Here is a 15,944-nt window from a genome sequence, read left to right as displayed (position 1 = left end):
CCTGCCTGTAATGCAGCAGGTGCTGTCTCGTCCGGGTGATTTCTAGAATAAGCTTCCGTCAGAGCACAGCTTTGACGTGAGACAGGCGAGCGCCCTCAACAGCGGTGTTGTCACTGCTCTGTAGCCACGTAATTTCCTTAAACCTCGTTTGTCTTCATTTGGAAGATGGGAACAAGAATATTTTCATGGGTTGTTATAAGAATTAAACAATAATGCATATAAAGCACAGTGTCCACAACACAGCACACACTCGACACATTGCACCGTTATGGTGATGATTGACAGTCTTACAAAAACTGTATACTTAGATTATAGGTAGCTGCTTAATTTGTAAAACCCCACTATTGTGTGTTGCACACCCTGTTTTTGGTGTCAGGGCCAGCACTGATCTTACTGTTTCTTTTGTTAACACTGACCTCTTGGAGTGAATTAGTGGGTCATCAGGGCTCCTGTAAGGCATGTGTCACTTTGTTGTTTCGTTTTTTTGCTGAGGAAGAGTTGCCCTGAGCTAACATCTGTTGCCAGTCTTCCTCTATTTTGTATGTGGGTCACTGCCACAGCATGGCTCGATGAGTGGTATAGGTTGGTGCCTGGGAACCGAACCTGGGCCGCTGAAGCAGAGTATGCTGAACTTAACCACTAGGCCTCAGGGCCAGCCCCCTACATGGCACTTGTAATGAAGCAAATGCTCTCAACTCTAAAATCCAACAGTGTCATGAGGTTTATGTTACCTTTTTGCATAAAGGAAGAAGGAGGAAATTCCAAAACCCTTCTTCAGGCTTAATAAAGAAACTTCGTAACTATTCATGCCTTTCAGAAAACAGATGTCAGTATAAATTTTATTACCATGGCAACAGATCATGGAATACAGGAAGGGACCCCATCGTCACATGGTCTCATGGGACCGTGTCAACTCAGGTGAAGTCAACTCACCTTTACCCGAGCCAGCTCTTTGACAAAGAGTAGTGCTGTCTTTTCTTATCTTTCTGGGAATCCTTTTTCTGGCATTAAGGAGGGTCTGTGACTTAAGGCTGAGTACTAGAACTGGCTTGCCCTGAAGAGAAAGAGCGGGCCTGAGGAGCTTAATGCATGTGCTGTAGCCGAGGGCGAGAGTAGCCACGTGCGGGGTGTCCACTTGTGTATCTGTAACCCAGGGCCGAGAGCGGCCACGCTTGAGGGCTCCACGCGTGTGTGTGCAACCCAGGGCCAAGAGCGGCCATGCTAGAGGGCTCCACGCGTGTGTCTGTAATCACCAGATTGCTCCCCGCAGCTGTGTGCCACTGCCAGCAAGGAGCGCCAGTGCCCGTGTCTGAGCTGACTGAAGACTTTCTTCCACACACTTATAACAAGTGTGGCTTCCTGGCCAGGGTCTCTCAAGTTTCTGCTGTAACTCATGAAAGGACTTGGAAGGTGGTGTTGGAGGTGGAATTGGGGGTTGAGAAATTGTGATCAGAAAGGAGTGGGGTGGTGCTCTCTGCCGTGCTCAGAGGGTCTTTTCATAGAAAAAGTGCATAATCGTGATGGCTGATGCTTACCCAGCACTCCTGTGTGCCAAGCACTGCTCACTTAGCACACCCCAGGAGGTAGCTCCCCTTGCCCATTTTACAAACAAGGATGCTGGAGCACAGAGAGGTTCAGGAACTTGCTCAAAGTCACACAGCTCTTAGGTTTGAACCCAGGCAGCCTGGCTTCCAGGCTGGTGCTCTTAACATCTGTACTCTGTGGCCTTGGTAGGTAGAGATATGTAAATATGTACATATATAATATGTAAAGCATTGTAAATATATAGAACATCAGCATTAAAGAAGATATTTTTTAAATTACCCATAATCCTGCCACACTGTGACTGTAAAATTATATATATATACATTTTACGTGGCTAAAATCGGTGTCTTAGATTTTGTCTTCTACCTTCTGCTACAGTCGTGCACCGCATAATGACATTTGGGTCAACAACAGACATGTGTGCAACGGTGGTCCCGTAGGATTAGTCCCATACAGCCCAGGGGTGTGGTGGCTCTACCATCTAGGCTTGTGGAAGTGCGCTCTGTGTTCGCACAACGACGAAGTCGCCTGAGGACGTGTTTCTCAGAACTCACCCCTGTCGTTAAGTGACACACGACTGTATCTTATTTATGACGATGACTTAAGATTCCGCTGAGTTGTCCCGTCGAACTGTTCCTGGAGCGGTGGTCACTGGAGTGACTTGTGTGTCTGTTTGTCACGGATAGCGCTACAGCAGGTAGCTCGGTGCTTGTGTCTTTGGTTTCCTTTCGATTATCCCCTAGGATGAGTCCCCAGGACCAGACGTGGCTCTTGCTGTTGGGCCACTGAGCTGCGCGGGCTGCGGGGGCTCTGGGCCGGCCGGGCCTGAGAGCCCTGAGTGTGGGGCCAGGAAGGAGAAAAGTGACTTTAATAAACTTTGAGGATAGTTTAGTGTGAAGGCTATTTGTAGAAAAAGTGTGCTGTGCTCAGTGGTGGCGTGTGAGCCGTCAGCCAGGAGGGGCAGCGTGTCCCGGTGGGGACGTCCCTCTCGGCTCCTGTGCCCGGAGGCCCGGCCTGTGCTCTCTGGTTCTCACGTCTTCTGTTTAAACCACTTCAATAGGGTAAAATAGTAGGGTTTTCTTTTAACTTGCTACGTATGGTTGCAATTGCTAGTAGGTCTTTTGGAAATGCTTTTAGGATATGTCATGTTTTAAAATTTGGTTGGTTGACTAAACACTCTCTCTTCTTTCCCTGGAAGCAATTGTATCTTCAGAGAAATGCCCTCTCTGCGATTCCCAAAGATTTCTTTCAGTTACTGCCAAACCTTACTTGGCTAGACCTCCGGTTTAATGGAATTAAAGTGCTTCCTTCTGGGATCGGATCTCACAAGTAAGTCGTCTGTTTATGTGTTTCTAGATTTAAGAAATGATCGTCTGTCAAATGACTGAGCGCCTGCTCTTCTGCCGCTTGGCTCCCACTCTGAATGTTGACTTCAGAATAAAAGCATTTACTGGTGTCTTTAAAGCCAGCTGAGAGGTACGATGGCTGCATGGACCAAGTACACGTAGCTATCATTCTAATTTAGGACATTTCATACCAAAAAGAGTGCTGGTAGCCACAGTGCCTTTGCTGGACGGGCCCTGTCGTTTTTGCAACAGCTGCTTCTACCTCTGGCTCGTGTCATGTGGAGCTGCCAGCAGGGTCAGAGGTACTGCTGATGAATTACAACCAGCTGCTCAGGGCCCATGGGCCTGGATGTATCTGTATTGGTTCCTGGTAGGTAATGAGAATTCTTCCCATTTTGGAAAATTGGAAACCCCAAGGTAAGCAGTGTGTGCTGCTGTCCTGCCACACTCCTGCTGCCTCGACTTCAGGGGTTTCCTGCCGCTCCTGCTTCGTGCCTCCCTTCCTCCTCCTCACCTGTGCCCCTCTCAGCAGCCAAGCGTCGGCTGGCATCCTCACTCCCTCCAGGAGTCACACTCACCGTGAGGCCACCTTCCTCTCCTGACCCTTTTGCCTTGAGTGCCCAGTCCTTTTATGCTAGTGTTTCTCAGCCTTTTGAAAACCTTCTGATAAACATATCAGGACCTCCTTTAACGTGAATGCATCCTGGGCAGAGGAAAGCATGTGCAAATGCCCTGAGGTGGATGTGTGCTTGGTGGATGGAGGGATGGCAGGGAAGCCAGTGGAGTGGAACAGAGGAGGGGAGAAATGGTAGGAGATGCATGTAGGCAGGGTCGGCCGAGCTTGTAGGCTGTGGTTGCGATTTTGGATTTCCTTCTGAAAGAGATAGGAAGTCACAGGAGAGTTTGAATGGAGATGGGTGGGATTTGACTGGGCTTTAAGATCACTCTGTAAGGAGGGTTACCAGGCCAGTTACGAGGCTGCTGCAGCCGTCCATGCAAGAGGCGGCAGCCTGGGCAAGCTGGACAAGGCAGAGCTGTGGGTGGACCGCAGAGCCAGTGGGAGTCAGGTTGGATGTAGGGTGGGGAAGGAGGGGAGGTGTGCAAGGGCGACCCCCAGTTCTGACATGAGGAAGTGTGTCTGCAGTGAGCCAGGGGATCGCTCTGGAAGAGCAGAGTGGAGGCCTGTAGAAAGCCCTTTGTTTCCTGAACTGTAGCTCACTGTTTTTAGAAGTGTTTGTTAAGAGGTGAGTCTTGTGTCATGTGTGACAGTAAGAGAACATCTCCGTGGATCATTTGTGCCTTTTCAGGCTTTGCAAGGAAGCTGCTAATTTCTGATGATAAGCAGGTGCCTGCAGCAGGTGGCATGAGCCAGGAGCCATCTTCCTAGAGCTCCTGGGGACAGTGGGGTCTGCAGAGCAGGGAACCTGCCACAAGTTGTGCCCCTGCTCACGGAACAGTGTCCTCGGCTCCCACCTGGGCCAGGCGCACTTGCTGAGCCCTGGTCTGCCAGCTCGTCATGTGACAAGTGGCTGTGTGTTCTCTGGCCCTGCTCCCACTGTGTCCCTCCCAGCTTGGCCCAGGTGGCCCCACCAGTCTTCCAAGCTTGTGGTCAGGGTGGTTCAGGAAGCCGTGTTCTTCACAGAGCATCGTCTTTGAGTAGAATAGCGTGGAGCCTTTGTCCACACATCGTTGCAGCATTAGCACTCAATTCTGTGGAGTCGTTGCCACTCACAGGGGAAAGGAAACGGAAGCCCGGCCCGTATGTGCTCTTCTTTCTTCTAAATGAATACACAGTTCTCAGATCCTGAAATTCTTTGATTTTACCAGTCAAAGCCAGCTGCTTACTGTTTAAGATATAATTTTGCATGTGATTTATAACCCATTATATCATTAAAATTAGATCAGCCTGCTGAAGAGCTGAAACATATTAATTAGAAATTTTAAGTAATTATGGGCTTATTAAAAGCCTTAAACTTTCCAAAAAGCCTAATTAAGACAATGCCAGTGTTAGTGTCCCCGTCCTCGGTGTCTTGGATGTGTGCGCTTGCTAACAGAGATTAAAGCATCCGTCAGTGTGTGCTCCTTGGGCAAGCAGCTGCAATCCACTGTGTAAAGTCGTGTGTTCAGCTGAACGTCGGTGACATGAAATGGTGGGTTACTGATAGTGTGCGAGGAATTAAGGTTTGTAAATTTATCATCTGAAGCATGCAAGAGTACTTTAATATTTTGTCACATGAGGTGGAGAAACCCCCTGTGCACTTTCAGGTTAGTAGTTGGCTAACACGCTCCCCCCCCCCGAACAAACAAACAAACAAACAAATGTGCTGGAACATTCCGGGCCTTGAGGCAGATCTGGTGCCGGAGAAGCCGAGGGTGCTGTCCCCCGGCGTCTGTTGAAGGACCCTGTGGAGGGCTGACCTCTCCTCCCTGGCTGTTTTTGTGTTAGTGAGATAAAAGGGGCTGAGCCAAAAATATTCGAAGTAACAACGTTGAAATAGTTCTCCTTTGTGTCCGTCAAGAAAAGTTTAATTCGTAAAGTTTCTTCCTGAAACTTCAAATGATAAGGAAAATCCAGGAAAGCCGATGGAAAGGAAATTGTCCTGTCCTCAAGGAACCTGATTTTCCCTCGGGGTTGCTAATCAAGAAACTGAACTTAATTTAGATGGAATGCTTACTAGAACTCTCAGTTGTGTTTCTGTGAAGTTGTATTTCCTCTTTTCAAATCTTGGGGATCCTGGTCAGTCGTGGTGTTGGATTTTAATTTTTTCACCTTCTGAGACAAAATGAAACGTGAGGCGCCTCCCTCCCCCCGCCCCTGCCAAGTGTCGATTCATTTACAGGGTTTGTGAGAGTGCTCTGCTGTCTGTGCCAGCCTCTGCTCCTCTCTGAGGAGCACTCTTTGGGACAGGAAAGCTGACCATGTGGGATACAGATTGGCCTATGCTCCAGGCCACTCTCGGTTGCCCAGTCGGCTTCCTGGGCCCTGAGGGCGTGGAGCCTTCCATGCTCCTGTGATCCAGGAGAAAGCAGATGGGGACTTCTCTCCGGGCGGCTGTGAGGTCTTCGCGCCCTCCTGGGGGTGCCAGGCAGCCATCCCCTTCACAGAGCAGCCCCACATCGCAGTCAGCATCCCTGAGTGCCTGCGCGGGCCAGCCGCTCTCTGCTGTGGCGTGGGTGCTCCAGGCTGGCAGACCGTCCTGCAGCACGTCCAGCGGTTCTCCAAAGGGTCTCTCAGTGAATCCCGGCTGGAGCAGGTTCCGGGGGACAGGGACGGGGATGGGTCCTGCCTTCTGCTTGGGTGCCGTGAGAAGGGGCCTTCAGAGCCCGGGGCTGAAAACACTGAACAATCAGGATATTTTCAGTCTTTTTACGCCAGATTTCAACTGGGGATCCTTGAAAAGTAAAGGAGAAAGAAGTTGATTGTTAGTATATGGTACTTTTAATTTTAATTAACTTTGAAAACAAAAAGAAGTCTAATAGAATAAAAGGGGCAAGATGGAGTTTAATATGAAAGATTTATTTTCCCACATCATTCAATTAGTAAATTTTTATTGGGTACCTTCTTTCTAGCCTATCTATCTATGATATGTTTCATGGTAAATTTTACAAAGGATGCTAAAAGGTCAAATATGTGCAGAAACGCCCCTTGACCCATGTTTGCTGCTGAGATGCCCCAGGGTCCTTCATGTGCCAATTGCTCATCCCCAGGCAGGGCCAGTGCCCTCTGGCCGAAGTCTCCCAAATGTTTTCACAGAGCCTCTTAAGACACACGCCTCCCAGCAACCTCAGCAAGCACTGGTGGGTGGTGAGGACGTCCCGGGCCATGGGGCAGCCCGAGCATGGGTTCTCAGTGGGGCGAGTTTGGCCCCAGTGGACATTGGCAATGTCTGGAGATTTTGTGGTTGTCATAACTTGGGGAGGGGTTACTCCTGGCACTAGTGGGGAGAGGCCAGGGTACTGTTTGTAACCCACAAGGCCCAGGACAGTTCCCCCAACAATTGCCTGGTCCTCAGCGTCAGCAGTGCTGAGGCGGAGAGCCATGTCTGCTCATGGCGCTAGACCGTCCGTAGGGCAGCAGTAAATGTGTGTGCATCTCTGTTGACGTTGCCCCCTTAAGGAGAAGACGATGAAGAAATCTGATAGTATATTTTAGGGATGGTCATTTGATTTTCTGCTTTTTAAATTACATATTTTTTTCTCTTGTTTTAAAGGCATTTGAAAACCTTGCTTTTAGAAAGAAATCCCATCAAAATGTTACCTGTGGAGCTGGGTAAGTGTTAAAACAATAAAGTGGAGGATGGTTTACAATGTGGTGCCCTGTGGTCGCTGGAACCTGTAGCGGAGACCTCCGGCGTGATGCAGGAGGCAGGCTGGCTGGTGTCTAAACTCCCCTCTGTGTCGGTCCCTCCAGGCTCCAAGACACTGCAGCCCCCAGAGCTGCGGGTGTGCTCACACGTGTTCTACAGATAGCGTAGGACACACAGCGTAGTGTGAGAAATAATGAAAACCGAGGCCTTTGTACCCAGTGCACAGCGTCGCCCGCCCTGATTCCAGCTCCCTCCCTCCCTCCCCGCCGAGCAAACGTGATGTGTGTTGGCCACTGTCTTGTTTTCCTCGGGCGCTGCACCACTTAGGGATCCTAAACAGTACATGTTGAAAGGCTGCCTTTCGAACTTGTCCTAGGTTGGATCGTACCATACGTGTTCTTGGTGATGTGCACGCTTGGCTCTCCGCTGTTGGGTGTCCATCCCTGTGAACATGCGTGACTGTAGAGTGCTCATTTTTGTGAATTCTCCCTGCTCTGAATGAGGGGCAGGAGGAGGGCAGCAACATTCTCTGTTCTGCATCTGTTTTGTCTCGTAGATTTCTGCTCTTTATTCTCTTTGCTGTCTTTGGGTTTAGCTCCCTGTTCTTTCTTCTGACTTATTGAGGTGGAGGCTCGGATGGCTCATTTTGAAGTTTTCTTTTCTAGTCTGTGTGTTTACGCCTGTAATCCCGGTCTAAGCGCCGCCTTGGCTGCATCCCGCGAGTTTCAGCATCCCGTGTTTTCACCATCATTCAGCTCAAAATGCTTTCTAACGTCCACTGACCGTGGGCTCTTTGGGAGCGTGTTGCTTAACTACAAACAACGGGAGAGTTTCCACTTACCTTTCTGTTACTGAGTCCTAGTTTACTGCCACGTGTGTTGTGTAATTCCGGTTGTTTGGAACTTGAGGCTCGCTTTCTGGCACAAGATGCAGATGTTCTGTCTGGTGAATGTAACCTTGTGCACTTGAGAAGAAAGACTGTGTCTTCTCAAGTTGTTACTTGATGTAAGGTTCTCTACATGCAGTTTAAGTCAAGTTGCTTTGTCATAGTGTTCGAATTGTCTACATTCTTGGGGTTTTTTTTCTGTTTGTATTGTCAGTTCCTGAAGTGTGTTAACATCGTCCACTGTCATTGTGGATTTATCTACAGTCCACAATTTCCTTTTAGATCTGTCAACTTTTATATTTTGATAACGTGTTACTGGTCGAATAAAAATTTAGGATTTTTATGTTTCCTTGTTGCTTTTGCTATTCTGGTGTGTGTAGGGGTGCCTCATTGTGGTTTTCATACGTGTTCCTCTGATGGCCAGTGATGTGGAACTTCGTCATGTGCTTCTTGGCCATTTGGTCTGTGTCGGTGTGGCTGCTGCAGCCTGCTTCTCGTGCTCTGTACGCGGCGTGCTCTCCATCTGTCTCCCTGCAGCCTCCCTGTGTCCAACCCTTCTGTATTTTTAGTGTGTTCCAGGGGGCAGGCCCTCGTTGGGTCTTGCTCTTTTATCCAGTTGGACAACCTCCGCTTTTAATTGAAGGGTTTAGTCCATTAAATTTAATATAATCATTGACAAGAATGGATTTGGGTCTGTCATCTTACGGTTCGTTTTCTGTTTATCGCATTTGTTTTTTCGTTTCTCTGTTTCTACTTTCCAGGTGACTTTGAGTTGATGGATATCACGTAGACTTCCATTTTAATTTACTGACGTTCCTTCAGTGGTTTGGCAGCTGCTCTCGGGGGTCCAGTGTGCTTCCTTAGAGCGGGCACGTGCCAAGTCACGGCAAGCGTAGCCGCCTTGTAACCACACAGAGCACTCACCCACCCCTTCCTATGCGTAGTTGTCCTGTGTATCGTGTCTGGGGTGTTATAAACCCACAGTACAATGTTGCAGTTTTTACTTTAAGCAGTCATGTATATTTTAAAGAAATTAAGGGGAAAAAAGTCTTTTATATTTACTCAATATTTAACATTCCTGATCCTCTCTATTCTTTCCTGAAGATCCGGGTTTCCAGTTGGCATCATTTTCCTTCAGCCTGAAGAACCTCCCTTCGGATTTCTTAAAATCAGCCTGCTGGCAAATGATTCTCTCAATTTTTATTTTTCTAAAAATGTCTTTATTTTTTTTAAAGATTTTATTTTTTCTTTTTCTCCCCAAAGCCCCCTGCTACATAGTTGTGTATTTTTAGTTGTGTGTCCTTCTAGTTGTGGTGTGTGGGACGCTGCCTCAGCATGGCCTGATGAGCAGTGCCATGGCCTCGCCCAGGATCCGAACCAGCGAGACCCTGGGCCACCGAAGCAGAGCGCGCGAACTTAACAACTCGGTCACGGGGCCGGCCCCTAAAGATGTCTTTATTTTGCATTAATTCTTAAAGGACATTTCTGATTTAGAAATACGGGTTGAATTTTTCATCCAGCACTTTAAAGACACCCTGTGTCTACAGGCCTCGGTGGTCGCTTGCTGCTGCTCTCCTGTGCCCCTGTGTTCATGGCCTTTGATCACTGTCGAGCTTCCTGTGTCTGTGCCCTTCAGCAGTTTGACGCTGATGTACTCAGGTGTGGTTTTCTTTGTATTTATCCTGCTTGGAGTTTGTCAAAGTTATTCAGTTTTTAAATTCATGTCTTTTGTCAAATTTGGGAAATATTTTGGTCATTTTTTCTTCAAATTTTTTTCTGCTCCTTTTCTCTCTTTTTACCTATATGTTAGACCTTTTGTTATTGTCCCACAGATCACTGAGCTTCTGTACATTTTAAAAAGTCATTTTTTCTTCTTCAGGGAAGATAGATAAATGTCTTTAAGTTCATGAATCTCATTTCCTGTTGTCTCCAGTTGGCTCTGAAGACCCTCTAGTAAGTTGTTTTTTCAGATACTAGGACTATTTTCAGTCTCAGAATTTTCTTTTTCTGTCTTTCTTCCTTCCTTCCTTCTTCCCTCCCTCCCTCCTTTCTTTCACTGAGGAAGATCAGCCCTGAGCTAACATCTGCTGCCAATCTTCCTCTTGTTTTTGCTTGAGGAAGATTATCCCTGAGCTAACATCTGTACCAATGCTCTATTTTTTTGTATGCGGGGCACCTCCACAGCGTGGCTGGTGAGCAGAGTAGGTCCGTGCCTGCGATCTGAACCTGCAAACCCAGGCCGCTGAAGAAGAGTGCACGGAACTTTAACCATTTGGCCACAGGGCTGAGCCCTAGATTTTTCCTATTTTAAAAATAGTTTCTACTTTTTCTGCTGAGAGTCCTTATCTTTTTCATTTGGTACAAACATGTTTCCTTTCATGTCCTTGGGCATGATTGTCATCAGTGCTTCCGTTAGTCCGCTCGGGCTGCCATGATGAACCAGCACACACTGGGCGGCTTGAACAGGGAAACTGGTTTTCTCACGGCCGCAGCGGCGGGAAGGCCCAGATCAAGCGGTAGCTCATTGGCTTCCTTCTGAGGCCTCCCTCCTTGGTGCGTGGACAGCCGCCTTCTCGCTGTGTCCTCACGGGGTCCCCCCGTCCTCGTGCACCCCTGGTGTCCCTTCCCCTCCTCATAAGGCCCCCAGTCACACTGGACCAGGGCCACCCTGACAGGCGCGTTTTACCTTAGCCCCTCTCTCCAGGCCCGTCTCCAGACACAGTCGCATCCTGAGGGCCTGTGGGTTAGGGTTCAGCCTGGGAGTTTTGAGGGGCACGTTTCAGCCCGTAACACCGTGAAATTCTGGCCTGCTATTCTGGGTTGTCTCAGAGTTGGTCTCCATTTCTTGCTGTTTCTCTGACATGTGGGTCGCATTTTCCTGTCTCTTCGTCTGTCCAGTAATTTTGGACTGTGTCCCAGACGTTGTTAGAGACGCGGTGTGGAGAGTCTGGTTCTGCTGTACTCCTTGGTAGAGAACTGACTTTTCAAACTAAGTGCTTAGGTTGATGGGACTAAGACTCCACGCTCAGTCTCTCTTGCGGTGGGCGGGAGGTGACAGCTCTACTCCAGTCTTTGAGCCTTTGCTGTGCTGCTCGGAGCCGTCCTGTGCGTGGGAACTGGAGGCCTCTGCAGAGCTGAGAGGCGTCACAGGGCCCCGTGCAGTCTCGTCTTTCTGGAACACCCCCCGTTGCTGCCGTGGCAACTCTGCAGTCTGCTCTCCAGCCCCCAGGCTGTGAATGTCCGGATGGTTTCTCTCATGGTGTAGCTGCCCTGGGTGCTCTCCGGGGCCTCCCCTCAGGCAGAAACCCACACGGATCTACGCGGCTCTTGCGCCAGTCTCTTCCTGCAGCTGCGGTCCCCTGTAGCTGTGCCTGCCCTCTGTTGCTCCCCTGCCGACAGGTGGCTTGTGTTTGCCCCCTCCTGGTTGTCCGTGGGAGAGTTGATCTGACTGGAGCTGACTGGATGTCACTGGAAGCAGAACCTCTCATGGTGCCATTCGTATGCCTTCAGTGTTTGTCTGGAGGCTGTCCTGCATCCTTGACCTGGGACCCTCTCCTTCCCTCACGGAGAATGTGCTACTGTCTGTCTGTGTTACCTCCTCCCTGCCTTTGTGGTGTTTCGTAGGTGTTGCTTTCATATGTGTTACAGATCCAGCAAACACTTTTTAACTGTCAGTATTTATTTATATGTCCTCACGTACTTACCCTTCTGGTGTTCTTCGTTTCTTGACGTTCCGTGCTTCCATCTGGTATGACTCTCCTGGCCTGAGATCTCTCTTTAGTAGTTCATTTAGTCTGCTTGTAATGAATTATTCTAGTTTGGTTTTGTTAAAAGTCATCTTTATTTTTCCATCATTTTTGAAGGCTATTTTGGCTGAGTATAGGAATCTAGTTTTAGGGCTTTTTCTCTACTTAAAAAATATCTTTGAGGCCAGCCTGCTGGTGTAGCAGTTAAGTTCATGTGTTCCACTTCGGCAGCCTGGGATTTGCCAGTTTGGATTCCAGGCGTGGACCTATGGCACCACTCAGAAGGCCATGCTGTGGCAGGCGTCCCACATATAAAGTAGAGGAAGATGGGCACAGATGTTAGCTCAGGGCCAATCTTCCTCCAAAAAAAAATTTATATATATATCTATATTATCTTCTGGTTTCCATCACCTGTTGAAAAGTCAGCTGTCAGTCTTAATGTTTTTCCTTTAAAAGTAATGTATCTTTTTTCTCTGGCTGCTTTAAAATTTTTCTCTTTGTGTTTAATTTTCAGCAATTTGTCTATGATGTGTCTAGGTGTATTTTTCTTTATATTTACTTTGTTTGGGGTTTACGGAGCTTCCTGAATCTGGTTATTGATAGCTTTAATCAGATTTGGGAAATTCCTGGCTATTGACATTATTTCTTTAGACATTGCTTCTTTCTCCTTCACTTTTTCCTCTCCTGGGACTCTGGTTACATGGATGTTGAGATTTTGATTCTGTCCCTCGTCCCTTGAATACTCTTTTCTCCCCCCATCCTTTTCTCTCTGTGTTCTGGTTAGTATTGTTTTCTGTTGAGCTGCCTTTGACTTTGCAGATTCTGCCTCCTGCCATGTCCAGTCTGCTGTGGACTCATCCGGTGGGTTTAGTGGTTTTCAGCTGGACTTGAGATTGTGTGTGAGCAGGAAGATTTTAAATTACTAATTTGTTTCTTTAATTGTTATAGGTTGATTCAGAGTCTCTGTTTCTTTCTGCATCAGTTATGGGATGTCTTCATTTCATCTGCATTTTTGAAGGATGGCTCTGCTGGATTCAGAGAACTTTATTAACATTTTTTTCTGCAGCACTTTGACTGCCTTGTTCCATTTCCTTCTGGCCGCCGTTGTTTTTGACAGGAAGTCAGCTGTTGTTCCCTGTATGTGACGAGTTGTTTTTCTCTTACTGTTTTTAGGATTATTTCTTTTTCTTTCTCTTTTGGTAGTTTGTGATGTTTCTAAGTGTGAATCCCTTTGACTTATATTACTTGGGGTTTGTTAAGCTTCTTAGATGTATGGATTAATGTTTATCATCAAACTGAGGGTGTATCTGGCCATGGTTTCCTCAGATATTTTTTCTGACCCTTTCTTTCTCTCCTCTGACTCGTGACGTAGATGTTGGCACACTGGATGTTGTTCCACAGGTCTCTGAGATTCTGTTGTTGTTTTAATCTTTTTTCTCTCGGATCATCAGATTGGATAATTGTTATTTTTCCATCTTCATTCACTTATTGTTTCTTCTGTCATCTCATATCTTCTCTTGAGTTCCTCTAGTGAATTTTTCATCACAGTTTTTGTAATTTTCAACTCTAGAACTGCTATTTGGTTCTTTTTTATAATTTCTATTTTTATTGACCTTCTGTGTTTGTTGAGTCATTTTACTGTGTTTAATTATTTAAACATAGTTTTCTTCGTTTCTTTGAATGTATTTGTAATGACTGCTCTGAAGCTTTTGTCTGCTTGGTCCAACGTCTTGGCCTACTTGAAGACAGTTTCTGTTGACTGCCTGTTTCCTGAGTACAAGTCACATTTTTCTTTACTTTGCATGCTTTCTAGTTTTTTTGTTGAAAATAGGCATTTAGGTAATATAGCAACTTTGTGTTAGGATTTCTACCTAACAGCTGTCACTGCTGCTGTTTGTTTTATTTTGTAGCTAGCCTGTCTCCTCTGCAGAGTGTTTTTAAAAGCAAATCTCAGATATCTGTCATATTATTTTACCCAAAATTCTCAATAGGATCTTTCATTTTTTGATGTGCAAACAGCTCGTCCCCTCGCCTCCTGGTTTTCATCCCGCAGAAGGGTGTTGAAGTGCTGCTTGTTTCTCTTCTCCCTTGCAGGGAACGTGACGACACTGAAAGCGCTGAACTTGAGGCATTGCCCTCTGGAATTCCCCCCTCCGCTGACTGTGCAGAAGGGGCTGGTGGCCATCCTGTCCTTCCTGCAGACCTGTGCAGCAGAGCACTGCTCCTCCCAGGATGTAACTTCTCGAGGTTTGTGGGACAATTACTGTGATGAACCACGTTAAAACCAAAGCCAGTACTTCATAAAATCAGACCCCTAGGGAGCCTGTCTTCCCTTTGATGGTGTCATGAGGAACATGGGAGCCTCGAGTGTCCTCGGCTGGACCCCCACACAGCAGTGTGTTCATATCTCCGTCCTGACTGCCCAGAGCTCTGTCTTTTCCTGATTCTGTGCTCATGGGTTTGCCTCCTCAGTGCTCCTTGTAGAGCCTGTCTAGGGTCAATTTTGGTAAAAGTTCCTTGGGATCCATCAGGTGAAACAGACCTCACCACTGAGCCACCATCAGGCCATTGCTTCAGGAGCTACTCAGTCCATTAGACAACTGTGTAACAATAAGCACACGGAAATGTCCTGAGGCTGGAACAAGAGACCAGCATGAGAATGGGCTGTGTCAGCATGGTGGTCTAGCCACTTTTTGTGAGTACTCACTAAACAATTCCATGTTTTCATCATGTTGATGAAACAGATCCAACCCGATGTTCTGCAATGCTCATGATTAATCTGATCTTGAATAAGTGCTGTGGTTACACTCAGACAAAGTAAACTGGCGATAAAGGAGAATCATAATGAATGCTCACCAAAAAAGTAAGAGTTCTGAAAATCAACTTCAGAATATCTAAATTTTGCTATTTAAAACATGGCTTCTATAATTAAGAAAATGCATAAATTTGAAACAGTTAGCCAAGGTGGTCATATATGTGCTATAATAGAAATGTGTAAATAATTAGGTCTGTCTCAGAAGGTGTGAGGGATGTCCAAAGTGATCGGGAAGTGATGCCGTGTTTAATTAACCTTTATCCCAAGTCCAAACAGGTGGCTCTGGAATGTGTGATGTACACTGTGGTTGTGTTTGTGACGTGTCTGAGTTTGGCTCCCCCAGAAGCAGCTCCTGAGACAGGATCGAAGGGCCAGTGGCTGATTTAGGAGATGATCCCAGGACACACTGAGGAGGCACGGGGGAGTGAGACAGGGAAGGAGAGGATGCCAGGAGAGGTGAGGGACCAGGCAGGTACGCCCCAGACACTAGTGCTTTGTCCTGATGCCGGGGGCTCTGAGAAGCAGGTGAAGCCCCTCTGGGCCTCACCTGGTCACATTGAGCCTCGCAGGCCCTGTACAGACTTATTGGGTCAGGACCTGCATTTCACAGGGTCCCCAGGGCGCGCTGATTTTTATGGAAAGCTAGTGCTGAACACAGGCCCGGGGGTCACTCCGCCACAGGGCGAGGGAGTGGGGCCTGCCTGCTCCAGCACCAGCACTGCTTGGTGGAATGGAGGGCTTCTCCTGGGGGTAGGCACATGGTTCCCCAGCCCTGCAGGCCTGCCTTCATGTGCCAGAGGAAATGCCCGAGCTCAAAGATACTGGTGCTGATCGGAGGTGAGGCCAGCCAGTGCTGCAATGGTGAGGGCCAAGGGCACGTGCTGGGTGCCAGTGGTCTGCTCCAGGTGGTCTGTTTTGTCCACTTGACCTATTATCTTGAATCTTGAATTTTCTCGTTTACTAAAGAATGTATGAGGTTTATCTGTTAATTACAGATCAGAATCCAATGCCATCGCAGAAAGGATGCCAAGGTTCTGAGTCTCTATTTCAAGTCTGAACCCAAAGCCAAAAAGGAGGCCATGTCATCGTAACCTGTGACCTAATTTTGTCTTGGGGATGGTCCAGGAGGTGGGGGTTGCTCGTCCTAGGCAGACGCATTGATGAGGGGACCTTTGAATGTAGTCCTAAAGGCAAGAATGTTTCTGGCAGAGGGGCCAGCAGGTTGAGAGACTCTCAGCTGGGAACCAGCTGCTACATTTTAGGAGCAGGCCATAGGCCTGGGTCAGAGCAGTGACGGGG

The 15,944-nt window shown here is 47.6% G+C and overlaps 1 protein-coding gene across 8 annotated transcripts in view; it reads left to right on the top strand.

The window, feature by feature from the left end:
• LRRC27 (leucine rich repeat containing 27) overlaps positions 1 to 15,944 on the top strand; it is a 43,895-nt gene that overhangs the window by 2,590 nt on the left and 25,361 nt on the right. For 4 of the 8 annotated variants that reach the window (XM_070632662.1, XM_070632725.1, XM_070632789.1 and 1 more), the window contains 3 exons: positions 2,744 to 2,874; positions 7,103 to 7,161; positions 13,925 to 14,077. In XM_070632662.1, the coding sequence (XP_070488763.1) occupies positions 2,744 to 2,874; positions 7,103 to 7,161; positions 13,925 to 14,077 (343 nt within the window). Of the gene's footprint in view, positions 1 to 2,743; positions 2,875 to 2,901; positions 3,022 to 7,102; positions 7,162 to 13,924; positions 14,078 to 15,944 lie in introns of all 8 variants that reach the window. The other 4 variants (XM_070632934.1, XM_070633127.1, XM_070633000.1 and 1 more) reach the window with 2 other exon arrangements.

This window comes from Equus przewalskii, chromosome 1 (assembly GCF_037783145.1).
Source record: "Equus przewalskii isolate Varuska chromosome 1, EquPr2, whole genome shotgun sequence".
Lineage (NCBI taxonomy): Eukaryota > Metazoa > Chordata > Mammalia > Perissodactyla > Equidae > Equus > Equus przewalskii.
The sequence above is the reverse complement of the archived record's forward strand: the minus strand, read 5'-3'. Positions and strand labels throughout refer to the sequence as shown.